The sequence below is a fragment of the Apteryx mantelli genome, chromosome 6, assembly GCF_036417845.1.
Source record: "Apteryx mantelli isolate bAptMan1 chromosome 6, bAptMan1.hap1, whole genome shotgun sequence".
In the NCBI taxonomy this organism is placed as follows: domain Eukaryota; kingdom Metazoa; phylum Chordata; class Aves; order Apterygiformes; family Apterygidae; genus Apteryx; species Apteryx mantelli.
Genome location: NC_089983.1, coordinates 38,118,363 through 38,131,905, shown reverse-complemented (window position 1 = coordinate 38,131,905; position 13,543 = coordinate 38,118,363). Strand labels below are relative to the sequence as shown.

The following is a 13,543-nucleotide window of genomic DNA, read 5'->3' as shown; positions in this document are numbered from 1 at the left end:
ATAACTTTCTTTGCTTGGGCAGAGTGTGCTGCTGACTACAGACTCTAAACAAAGCTCTTCAGAAGAGTCCTTAGGACTTTTTCATTGCCATAGGAGCTTTCCACTGACTTCCCATTGACATAGGACTGAAACCTGTTTTCCTGCTGAGTAGGGAAATGCTGGTATATTGGCACTTCTAGAGTGAATGAAGCTATATCGTCAAGCTGCACTTCATACTGTTAAAATAGAACCACCTCCAAAAACATAGTTCACCTGGTATAACACAAATGCATCTTCTCTGGGAGACTGTGGTGACAGGGATGCTGGAAAGGGATTACAGCTCTTCACACCCCCTGACAGATGGGATGCAAAAATATGAAGTTAGACATGGCCAAAAGCCTCAAGCACACAGTCAAGTCACTATGGCTTAGTATATGTCAGCTGATTCCTGATAGCTGCAATGTCTTAGCAAGCAAAAATATGAGTCAAATCCTGTTAACTAAGCTCCTTCCATAGATGTTTATGCAAATGCATGTTCCCTCCTATTTGTGATGGGATAAGAACATGCAGAAGGACAGATACAGGTGTTCAACTGATGTGTGGTATCTCACGCAACAGTGACTTGTCAGGAATTCCCTTGCTTTGCCTGTGGAGATGTGATGACAGGAGGATTGGGAGTATCTGCAGTCACTGCCTTGATTTCCCTGATGGTTTTCTGTGCAGAGAAGTATCTGTCCTCTTCTCCTCCTTTCCCACAAAGTCCTTGATGGGAGCATCTACAAGGATGCGCTTGTGGGGAGCATACTACAGGAGTCAGCTTTGCTCCATTTGGCTTCTGTCCAACTCCAGACTTCTCAGTATGAAAAAAGAAAAATGTGAGCACAGCCCCTACAGGGCCTGAACCAAAGCCCACTGAGGGTTTAGAAGCAGTCTCTGTGTTGCTGGGATTTCATTGTGGGCCTCCATTATGAGGTTTGGAAAATTTTGCTCCAGACTTGCTCAGAGCTTTGTTATGAGGTTCATTAAGACACAGATGAAAAGGGGCATCTTAATATCTTTGCATTGTGTGGAGAGGAGTCCAAGGAGAGCTCACTGCCCATACAAATGAATAACCAAAAACTATGACTTCGTTTTATAACTTTCCCCTCCCTTCTTTGGGTAACCTAACAATTTTTATTTCTTCTGCTTGCTTATGCAGGAACTACCTCTTCAGACTTAGTCTGCACAACGTTTCTCTTATTCAGGTATGTTCACATTTTACTCTCTTGTTTTATTTGAGTTGCTAATGTAATATTTGCTTCTGTAATATTTGATGTATGTTTTCAGAAGGCTGTAGAGCATAAATGTGCCCAGAGTGACAGAGCAGGGAGAAGAACAAAGTCAAAATCAGATGCTTATTCCCATTCAGAAGATAATGCTGGGGGAAGGGCTTTTCTACACTTGCCCATTTGGACAACACCCTGCTCTTCATTCCTGAGTGTTTGGGTGGTAAGGGGTTGTGCCAAAAATATGACATCTTAAAGGAACAAAGCAGGTAGTGTGACCAATAGTTGGTACAGGCTTAAACACAACAATCAAAAGAAATCCTTGTCTTTCTTTAGAGGAGATGTCAGCAACATGTAGGAAAAGCTTTTACTATTCTTGTCTGTCCTCGTTTTCAGCCTTTGTTGGCCCTTTTGAACACGGACTGCTGAAGAGCTGAGTTTTGCTGAATGCATTGCTAAAAACAAGACCGAACTTGCAAGCATTCAGGAGGCAAAACTGGTTGCAAAATGTATGTTACCCATAGCAGAATGGGGGCAAAGCAGATGAAGTTTGAAAGGCCCTGCAAATATCCAGCAGTATTAGGACTTTTCTCCTATTGCACTGAATCTGGAATTGAAAGATGCAGCAAAAATTGTTAGTAAAAAACCCACTTTAAGTAAATAAATACATATACTCTGGAGTATTTACTATCTTCTGTGATTGCTATAGAACCAAAGATGTATTCAGTATTTTTTAGACAGATGGAAGGGCCTTCCTCCAGTATCCGACCAGGCAAACAAGCCATTAGGCTAGTATTGCCAGCCGTTCCCATGTACGCAAGCCTTTTGCTGTTAGTAGGAGACACAAGTATAGATGGAGAGGAGAAAAGATGTTTAATGGTTGTAAAATGCATTGAATCTTTCTTTAAAGGGAAAACAAAGTCTGGAGTTACCAATGACAACAATGAAGAGCTAGAGAAGCTGATACTCCCATTTGGCAGGAGTTTCCCTTTGCAGAGCCGTACTAGCACGGCTGGAAGGGTTCCAGCAAGCGCACAGGAGAGGGAAGTCTCTGTAGTTACGCGAGGTGCCATACCTTCCACAATGCCTGTTACCACACTGCCTAACACAGCCTCTTGTGCTTGTCGGAGGAGGGAGCCCCTTCCTCCAAACCCAGCTCTGAATATCCCATATACAGCTCTGAAGTCAGGCTTAGCTTGGGCCCTTTTCACTGCAGCGAGTTTCCTTTCCTACTCTGCAGAAAAAAATGGGAAGTCTCCTTTTATGGGACTGGAGGATGCTGTGGGATCTCCGGTTAACATAATGAGCTTAGTTTGCTCCTGCTTTCTGGGTGTATCCGGCCACTTTGCCAAGACTTTTTGCATGACAAAGAGAGCATGGAATTATGTTGACACACGTGTTGGGAATGATGGAAGTGATTGTTTCCCGACCTAATGGTTGCCTAAGTAGCTACTTGGCTTGTCTCCATAAAGCACACGATGCTGCTTAGAGACACCCCCTCCCGCCTTCCCTTCGCTGTGCATCATTTTAAAGATCACATCAGAAAGCCAGACAAGAAATGCAAGGAATTTGCAGTTAGATCTATGGAAGGAGAACAGAAGGTGAGAATGCAGTTTAAGAAGTAATCCCAATGCTAATTTGGGATGTTTTCTGTCTCCTTGTGTTTGTAACTAAAATATAGCACAGATCTTGTTAGGCCTGATTTGGGGTAGGTTTTCTTTCTGGGATTGTGAGTCTAATTTGTTTCTGTTCATGGCACTTACTCTTCAGGTTGCTAGTGGTGCTAAATTGCTTGAAGGTGCAGGATTGTGTTGGCAGATATCTTCTCCCTCACATTTGTACTTTCATGAGAACAAGGGAGCATGGTTTACAAAGACAGCAGGACATGCTGGTTGGGGGGCAGAGCTTGGCGGTGGGAGGAATACTTCCCTCTACAGCAGCGTTAGGTAAAGCTTAAAGATCTCCATTGAAGGAAACAACTCTTAATTGCCTTTTCAGTGAGAGTGGCAACAGCATCTCTCTGGGGCAATATCCCTGTGCCACTGTTTGCTAGCACAGTGATTGTAGTACTTTAGTCTCTCTTTTGGTAATGGGTACAGTTACTAGCTCACTCTACATAGTGCATGTTTTCCTTTCCAGTTATTTTTTTTTTTAACCAGAAAATGAATATTTCCTGCCACTGAGCAAGCCATAAAGTTTTTCATCACAGCATTACTTTATTCATTGCTTTTTGATAGGAATAAATTCTTCTTTTTCTGGATTATAATCCTCTTTATATCTATCACATATCACAAGATCAGTGTTAACCATGTCATTACTCTCTGATTTTAGAAAGGCTTTGGAATCTCAGACTTTAAAAGACTGTGCTCTTTCCTTCTACCTGTTGAATGATTGTGGATGGCTTTCATTTAGGTTCAGTATAAAACCCATTGAGATAAGCAAGAATTCTCCACTGACTTCAAGGATGTATTTGTAAGACTGTCACTCCTGAAAATACATTTTAAGAGTCTTCAGTTCCAGCAACTAAAGTTCTGGTATTATTTCTGGATCTGTCTTGGACTGCCATTACTATAAATTTTTAAGTTTGTAATCTCCACAGAAAAGAAGGCTCTGTATTATCATGTAGCCATTCCATGTAGTTGGAATAAGAAATTACTCCCAAGAATTTGTTACACAGAACTCTAGTCCTGAAATTTCAGTAGACTCAAAGACAAGATTTAATGTTATGTGGGCAAGTTACTGGATAAGAGCCGTATAAAAAGATAGCATTACCCTCTAGAGAGGTTAAGATTTCAGGGGAGGGGAGGAAAAGAGGTAGATTCACAGAGTGTTTTCTTAGGATGTGTCAGTTTTTGGAATATGTTATACTTTAGTAAAGGGGTCTTTTCTTTTCCTTTCCTGGCTTCCAGCTCCTTATCTTGAATTCCTTCCCCAGCACTTTCGTCCCTGCTACTCTACCCTGTGGCAAAGTTTGCTCCTGACTTCGAATTTTATTTTGGTTCTGCTGAGGTTTTTTCTCCAAGAACTGTAACACTGAGCTTTTACGTGAGACCCCGGGGGTGGAGCGGAGCAGGAGCTGAAGCAGAACAAGCTCATTTCCTACTCCAGTAGGAGAAATGGAGAATGAGAACATCCAAACTTTTTTATGTTGTTCTTTTTTTCTCTCTTTTTCTGAAATTTGCTTCAGAAATTCCATTCCGGATCTGAGAAACCTTTCTGAAAATGAGTTTTAGTGGCATGAAAATCTTTGGTGGTGATTGATATTTTGTGAGAATTTTTTTTGGTTAAATCTCAATATGCTGAAGGAAATTGGGGCCAAAGTATTTTGGGGGTCACTTGTGTTTTTGTTTGCCTTGGTCATTCTTGCCAAAATTGAGGCACCTTGTTAGAGAATTTCTGAAAATCAGTGTCTTTGAGATGCTCCAGGTGGGGTATCCAAAAGCACCTGATAATTTTTGAAACCTTGACATGTAGCATTAAAATTCTTGCAGCAGTCAGGAAATAATAGTTTTAAAATGGATACTGTTCTTAATCTTTTAAACAGAATCCGTGCAATATTTTATCTCCATCTTTTAAACTGACCTCTTGTATGCATTATGAGCTCTAAATATTAGACATTTTATAGAACACATTTTTGAAATGATGTGCACTTGGAGCACATGCTGTTTAATTTATGCATGAGCCTGAAACAAGGTTAGCTCCTAATCTCCAGATTTCACACTGAGGCCATAGAAAAGTCTGGTTTATACTGGACTTTGTAATTAATAGAGTAGGTGGAAGGGTCATTTTAAAAACATAAGCCTTTGAGCAAATTAAAAAAAATGCAGTATGCTGATTAGGACTTCTTACCAAGGAATGCTACTCTCCGGTGTGCATTAAAAGCAGGCTACTTGGCAGGCATTTCATAAATCCCAGTGTAGTGCCTACTCCCCGTTCACCCTGATTTTACCTGGAATTTAGAGATCTTGCTAGAACTACATGGGAAATGATTTTTTTCATCTCCAAAACCTTTTATAGATGTCAAGATATTTTGCACTGAGATGAAAACAAGACTTTTTGACGTATTTGTGAAATCTGAAAGAGAAAGAGATAGATACATGGTTATTTGGGATGCAAATATTCTAGGTCAAGTCATTATCTGAACTGAGCAGACGGAGGGTTTGAATGTACATTCTCTGCTCTCAAGAGACTGACCTGGTTTGTTTGTGGTATATTTTTTCCTTTCCTTTATGTTTGTGACCAGAAGTTTCCCTCTAGACCCAAGCGTCCCTTCTGGGCTCTCTTCTGATAAGTTTAAAAGAAACTGTTAGGACTTCATAAAATGCTTTGATTTCAGTTATTTGTTTTAACAGAATATCTCTTCTGAAAAAGTTCCTAACCAGCCCTGTGAGGTTTTTTTGCTGACCAATTATGTTATATTAGGCTAATAATAGTATTTAAAAACACATACTCTGAGAGTATGTATTCCCTTTGTTAAAGGTACACTATATTTTAACAAAATATGACGGAATAAATGCATGCGCCTATTGCAAGATGTTTGGAAGAGGTAAGCTGTCTCATCTTTTAAGAAAGACACAAAAAATAAAATATTCTTTAATTAACAATTCTGAAACAAATTATTTGTCCTCTTGAGTTAGGCCAAGTTTAGAGACAGAGCGTATTATGGAAGCTTATGAAACCAGTTCCTTTCTGTTGATATCACTGGGTTTTGGCATGGGTGTTTTTTCAGACCTAAAGTTGGGACGAAATGGTCCTTTAGCCGATGAACTGCAGCTAAGCACCCAGTGCATTTCCAGTGAAGGCAGTTTTACCCCGCTTCACTTTTTCCTCTCTTAATCAAAGAAGCAGAAACATCCCTGCTGCAAAGATCACGCTCGTAAACTCAGCGGCTTCTCCTGAAGTCACACATCCCTCCCTGCTTATCCCTGAAGGGATCTTTAACTCTGTGGCATGATCACTGGTAAATCAATAGTACCTATCAACAGTGTAGTTAATAAAACTCGCCTAGCGGTTCTAAATATGTCACGCGGCAACAAAAGGAACCTGTTTTGTATTTTGCGATTTGAATCAAACTGAGCACTAAACGCATTATTTTCTATTTATTTAGGGCTCGGTAGTGCCACGTTTGTGTGTGCTGATGAGAAACACGCTCTGCAAGTACATAAAAGTGTGAGGAGTGGTGGTGGAGTTTGACTCTCAGTGTTTTTCTGTATAGTTAATAAAATATGGTGAACAAAATTAACAGGGAGCAATGAATAATACAGTTTACAGTCCAAATTGTCACTCTATTAATCTTTCAGGGGGAGAATACTTCACCATGAAATTTTAAGGATTCTGAATATGTTCACAAAGCGCTGGCACTCATTAGCAAACTAACAAACAAGAGATAAATCTTACGTCCACCCGAGACAGGGAGAGACAGTGTGTCCTGCTGGATAGACACCAGGCTGGGGCTTGGGAGGCCCGAAATCTCCCTGCTGGCTCCCTGTGTTTTGTTAATAAACATATTGTGTTTCAGATATTTTTTTGCAGAAACGGCCTTGAGTCAGAGCCGTTCCCGTTCTCAAACTCTCCTCTCCGAAATGAGGAGGACCCCGCATGTTGATATGGCAGGGTAAACCCAAGGGTGTTCGAAAGCAGGCCCGAGTTTGCTGAAGATACCTGTTTATGGAATCAAGCCGGAGTGTCAAGATTATCGTGCTATTTAAAATCCAGTTTGGGGAGTAATTTTGGGGAGGACTGAGAATACTTTGCATAGCTTTATGTGCCACTGAGCCACAGGACGACAGAAACTCTGTTTTGAAATGGTCAGGAATAAGCTTCACTTCCCAAAAGTCACTTTCTTAAAAGCAGTTGATTATTTGTTTCTATGCAGATTCCCAGATACTTCTGTGAATTATATGGTACGTATTTCTAGCTAAAACATCTACTTCTTTATTTTTAGGCCAATGCAGTTCCTTCATCTGAAAACATAATCAAAACCTCTACTAGAGCAGATGCAGTCTTAATATGTGGCTCATAGCTGAGTTATGATTGTCACATATTTTATCAGTATGCTACATTTTTTATTAACAGATTAACATATAAATCTATTCATAAATCACCTTCCAAAGCTGCACCTAAAACCCCTCACCCTCAGCCTAGAGGTTTAAAGCTATTCCATAATAAAGCCTATATCGGCTGAACAAACTTTCTGGCAAATTCAGCTTTTTATTCTTATGGTTTCAGGTTCCCAGATCAAATCTACTCCCTGAATATACCCTTCCTTAAAGTGATAGAGCAGGAGCTAGATTGCAACATTCAGGTGCAGGTCTCCCTTCCCAGGCTTTATCTAAGAGCCTGGTGGAAATTCCGGGTTTTTCAAAATCTTGATGTGCAGAGGGAGATGGGTGGAGAAAACAGGCATGTCCAGCTGGAGATGACCATGTCTGAAGGTCACACTTGGTCCTCTAAGGATGCACTTCTCCACCTATTTGCTGCAGGGAACTGTACTCTGTTGAAGGCTCTGGCCCCAGCCATTTGGGAGCAACCCTTGTGCTGATATATTGGTACAGGTTACTCATCGGCTGATATTCAGAGAGCAGAGGAAGCAAATCTCTTGTCACACTCCTTATTCTGAGTGATTTCTGAACACCATGTCCCGTCTGTCGGAATTAACCAGCTCAGGAGTCCATTTATATCCAGCAAAGCTTTTAAGCCCATGTTTAGCTTTAAATAAATGCCTGTTTTCCTTTGAGAACTGTCAAAGGTAAGAACATGCTTGCATGCTCTACTGAGTGAGACTAGATTTCAATATGTGCATTAATGAGTTTGTTAAACAGGCTCAGAGTGCTCCGTCTAGTCGTAATCAATATGATTGCCCTCAAAAGTGAGCAGTTAGGCATGGTATAGGAAGATCTCATGTATATATTTACATATATATTATGTTACATATATATGTACATACACACATACATAGGTGGATCATTTCTATAGGGCCGTACAGTGTATATAGGAGGTTCAGGAGCTACACCAGTTTAGATTCTTCCTTGGCATAAAACAGGGCAACTTTCTCGGAGCCGGCGACGGCCGTGGAGTTGATTTACGCCTGGAGGGGCTCTAGCCTGTTACTCCCAGGGTGCGAGTGAGGCTTCCGTGATGACTGCCAGCTGTGGATTGTCAGCCTGCTCTCCCGCATAACGTGTTACTTGTCATTCCCTCCCTCCCTGCCTCGCCTCACCTAAATGCTGGAATTACTACGGGGGGTTTGGTCGTTGTCAGCAAACATTATGAACAGGACTCAGAAACCGAGAATTTAATTAGCTGCTGAAGTCACTTACTGATAACAGTGGCATATTGGGCTTTTTATTTGATAAAAACCTGTCAGGCATTTTATGTGTAGGGGATGAAGACTAATGTTGTTATTCCTTGCAACTTATAGTCAGGACCATTAAACATCCTTTATACAGTGAGAAAAAAAGAAGGAAAATGAGAAAAAATTCCCTTGGACTTTTCATTTCTTATAACCGGTGTTGCTTCTGTATCTTTGCAAAACATATTCTGCTTAGCATATTTGCCCTTTTTTCTCTGTGTGAGGCTTCCCATTCCACCGGCTCCAGGAGACTTTAGGAGAATTCCGTGTGCTTGTGCCCTGACTCTCCCCTTCCCTAACACACGCATTTGTCTGCTGCTGTCAACAAAACCAGCTCTGCAGATGTTCCTGGGAGGCAAATCAGCCTCCTGTTGCAGGCTACAACCATAGCTAAATTGACATGCTGGCAGAGATTTATATAAGAATAGGCTGATTTATTATTATTATTATTATTATTTTAGGGATGTGGGGTATTCATAGACACGAGGAAAGATTTATTCTGTAGCTGGGAACCCTGGCTCGTCACAAGGCGGGGGAAGTATTTTGTAGTCACTCCTGTCTAAATTACAGCGGTCTAATGCGGTCATCAGTGGAGGCTCTAACCCAGGACGGGGTGGTGCGGCACCTTCGCCTAAGAAGAATCGATGTGGCAATGGCGACCTATTGAATTTCACACGCTGAGCGCAAGGTTCACGCGGTCGCTCCTGCCTCCTGCTCTCCCAGAGAGAGAGACGGCGGTACGTCCCGCAGCGTCTGGCCTGCCTGGCCAGCCCGGGGCTGCGTAGATGGTGAGCTGCCCACCAGCGGAGCCGATGGATGGCATCACCCCGCCGGGGAGAGGTTGGGGCACCCTGCTGCACCCAGCGCTGCGGTTTATCACCTCCCAGCGCTGCGGTTTATCGCAATAAAGTGCGCTTCCTACCTGGGACGCAGCGCCCTGTCCCTTCCCTGGCACTGGAGCTGAGTTTCATGTGCTGGGAAGTCAGAAGGAGGAGAAGTCCTCAATGATACAAAGCACGGCCTCTTTCCAGACAAACAATGGAGTATTGGGGCCAATTACTGTAAAAAAAAATGGCAACTTTTTTTTGAGACTGAGAATGCAGGGAAATATCTACATTTTGCACTCAAAGCAGAGCTTAAGAGAGATTTAAATGATTCATGTGCCTTGCACTGGCTCTCTGCACAGGATTAAGTTTGACCCTGATAGCATCCAGTCATTTATAATGAGAGAATAAAAAATCACCATTTATTGATTTGCACCTCTCTAAGACGGGCCTGTAAATGACCTCATGTGTTTCCTTTAAAACCAACTATTGAGCTCTTGGAAAAGAAAAAAGAATTATTTTATAGTAAATACACTTCATGTCACTGCGTGTGGTTTTTCCCTGGATAAATAATCCTGCTTTTTCTGTTAGTAACAGTTTAGCTGATGTGTGTTTTACAGATTCTTTTAGATGTAAGAGTTCGGAATGAGCAATACTAAGGAGATTATAGGAGCCTGGAGCTATACAGCAGAGTCACTAGCACAGTCACTGCACAGCCGTTACGGTAAATCCAGAGCTAGGGAGCAGAAATGGGAACCGTTTGCTCATCACTCCCATAGGACATCGATTCTATCTCGGCATGGCAGGCACAGCTTCAAATAGCTTTGGGCTCAAAGGTTTCATCTACCTTCCCCAGGCTGAACACAAGAAAGCACGATCCCCGTGAGGACCGAAGAGTAAATAGGTCCCAACTTGATTATGCCTGCGACCTCTCCAGCTGCCTTGACTGGAGGAAGATGTCATCATAGCAGGAGCAAGGACAGTAGGACTGGAGGGAGAGGATGCCCCAAAAGAAACTAATCTAGTGGGAGGTGTTTTTTCCAGTTTTGCTGCATAATTGAAGTTTGGGTAGAGGATCCACAGGGCCTGTGGTGCCAGCTGAAGCCCTGCAAATTTCCATATCAAAGCAAAGTCTTCACACAGATGCAGATCTGAGGTACTGTGGAGGTTTCTTGGGAATGCATGAGCTGGGAGGTAGCTAATGGTCAGGGAAGAACTGGCCAAATACTGTCCGTGGTGGAACACAACCATTGAGGGGTGGGCTAGGAGACCTCCCCAGCCCTATTTTTTAAGGTAAGTGATGCTTCCACATGTTATGTTTGGTCTTTCAGAGATTTGTAGAAACAGGTAACACTTTCATTTAGTCCTGCCAATAGGATCAATAGAGGCAGGCAAGTTTGCAAGCTCAGAAGCCTTTCTTCAGGGTTGTAGAAGGGAGAGTGAGCTTCCAGCGATGCAGTGTCAGGGAATGGCTGCTCTGACTTTGAATGTGGCTAATGGGCAGAAAGGAAAGTTAGGTAGCACCTCTGGAAAGGGTGAGATGGTGTGGCTCTGGGATATAAATGAGTTGCTGGGCGCCCCCACAACTTGACTGCTCAATAGGAACAACATTCTCACAGACTTCCTAGGTCACTGAAATGCTCCTTTCATCTAAAAGCGACCACACCAATGTTTTCTATCTATCCGGTGTGTTTTTACTGGTAACATGACTGAGTGGACACTGCACTACTCTGAGATTGAGGAGACCAAGCACGGGAGTCAGCGGAAGTCAGTGAAAGGAAATGTCCAGAAAAATTGCATATTTCTGTCCATTCTCTCTAAGGAGAGCCTAGATAGCATGGACTAGACGCCTGATTATTAGACAGCTGCGTAAGGTGAGGTGGTTTCCAGCCATCTCTGCTCTGTGCTTTCTTTCCTCCACATGTAAAGCTGAGATAATGATACTTGTCTTTTTAAAGTGCTTTGAAATATATGGCTTAAAAGTGCTTTTTGTGTAAGGCCAGAGTATTATACACAAAGATATGCACTTGTAAATATAGTGGAGTTGCCTTAATCATGAGGTTGCAAAGTTGTTACACTCTGATTGATAGTACATGTAATATTAAGCAGTTGTTATCTTCACTTCTGGTTTTTATTTAAGTAATTATGCAATTTTAGAGTGTCCTCATGTTTAAAATGAATCCGTTTTTCACTCTTTTTTGTGAACTTCTTAACTGAAAACCTTTTAATGTAGCTGGGTTTTGGTAGGGGAAAAATGCACTAACAACTTACCCTTTCAGATAAAAATACTTAAAATGCAAATAACTATGTAAATTATTGTTTTAAAAAGTGAACAGCTTGGCAAGAATTGTTGGGGGGGGTTAATAAAAACACTATTTCATTTTTGTGTGAGAAATTTGAAACACTTCCAGAAATTATTTTAATTGTTAATTAATCATTTCAGAAAGGAGACAAAGCATGATTTTGAGCTTTTTGAGAGTGTTTTCTTTCCTTATAAATAATGAACAAGGAATAACGGGGCTGCAGCCAGTTGAATAAGCTGTGAGGTTGTTCAGAGAGAAGAGGTTTGAGCTTTATTAAAAATGACCACAAAATTCTTGAGTTAGCTTAGGCATAGTGAGAGACAAGCTGCAGTTGCCTAAGAGCATAGGATTTTGATGCATAGGGGAGAAAGGAATGATCAATGGTTCATAAATATACTAGTGGTAAACACAGTGACAGGAGAGAAAATGTATGTGGCTAATGTAATTGTTACAAATTTAGTAGCTTTTGCTGTGAGATCAGCTACTGAGGATTTAAGAACAAGGGGAGAAAAAGCTTTTTTTCAAGAAAAGATAAATGTAAAAGCACTGAGAGCCACCAAGAATGAGGTTGACAGAACAAGCACAGAGAAGAAGTATGCTGCATTAAGGCTATTGGAGAATCATTTTGTATTCCCTTATCTTAAGTATCAGGCATATTCTCAAAACTTAGTGTAGACTCTTTGACCTTGGTCGAGGTTAAATACAAGTGTTTTGGAAGAGAGGTAAGGGAAGAGACAGGTGGCAGGGGGAATGTAAGGGCAGGATTCAAAGTGAAGGAAATTGGAAAATAAATCCTGAGTTGGCAGGAAAGTGCAGATTGGAGAACAGATCCGAGAGGAGCTGGGCGGAAGGAATAAAAGACACTGCATCAGAGTCGTCTTTGCAGTAGAAGGAGCAAATAAATTCCTTGTTGAGATGAAGCTTGGCAGAGCTCACTAGAGCATCAGGTGCTGACGTCTGGTGTTGGAGAAGAAGAGGCAGAAGCAAGGCAAACTGTGACAGACCAAGCAGGGAGTCTGAAGGCATCTGTTTCCGAGCCTTTGGAAGAAGCTAGATGGAAAGATGCTTCGCGAAGCGGTGGGACTCTGCTTGTGTACAGCCACAGCAGACTGGGACTGCTTCCTGCTGGGGTGGCAGGAGGGGATTCTGCTGGAAACACTGGAGCTTGTGGTGGTGGGATGGGACGGGGAGGAGAGCCGTCTTCCGTAACGTTGCAGTCCTGTTTTGATTCAAACTGTTGCACACTGCCGCGTTGCAACAATAAACGCGAGGCTTGAGAAAACAGACCTTTTGGACTCTTGATAAATCAACCCCATCACTTTTTCTCCAAACTGGCTCCTTGTGTTTCTCTGAGAGAAGTGTTTGATTTTGTTTTGATCAAGTGCTGAACTCCAGTCACCACACGTACCGCTAGCAATGTGATTGTATATGAAGAGTGAAGCCTTAGATGTAGACGTAAAGAAACCAGGAGATTCAGGTCCTGTCTGGCCTGTCGTTTCTCCACTGACCACTGAAAGTGTTGCTGCATGTCATGGAGGTAGAAATGTAGCCTGCCCGGAGCTTTCCAGTGTATTTATGACAGGACGGATGTTGGTTTCAGACTTAACTGGAATTGCTGGGGAGATGAGTTGGGGGGAGGGTATGGGGAATTCAACACTGTTGGGTCTTCACTTTCTCAGTATTTAAGTGTTCCTTGCTGATGGAGCACAGATGGTCTTAGATTAAGGAAAAACATGCCAGAATTGCAGGCTAGGCTCAGATTGGGGAGTTAAGCTTGACATGAAATAAGCAGAAGGCTGTAATTAGCTTATCAAGAGCATT

At 42.1% G+C, this 13,543-nt stretch overlaps 1 protein-coding gene across 4 annotated transcripts in view; it reads left to right on the top strand.

Moving 5' to 3' along the window:
* The window catches only part of SEMA5B (semaphorin 5B), a 278,169-nt gene that overhangs the window by 166,418 nt on the left and 98,208 nt on the right, over positions 1 to 13,543 (top strand). For all 4 annotated transcript variants that reach the window (XM_067299307.1, XM_067299305.1, XM_013960654.2 and 1 more), the window contains exon 5: positions 1,178 to 1,223. In XM_067299307.1, coding sequence (XP_067155408.1) covers positions 1,178 to 1,223 — 46 coding nt within the window. The remainder of the gene's footprint in view (positions 1 to 1,177; positions 1,224 to 13,543) is intronic.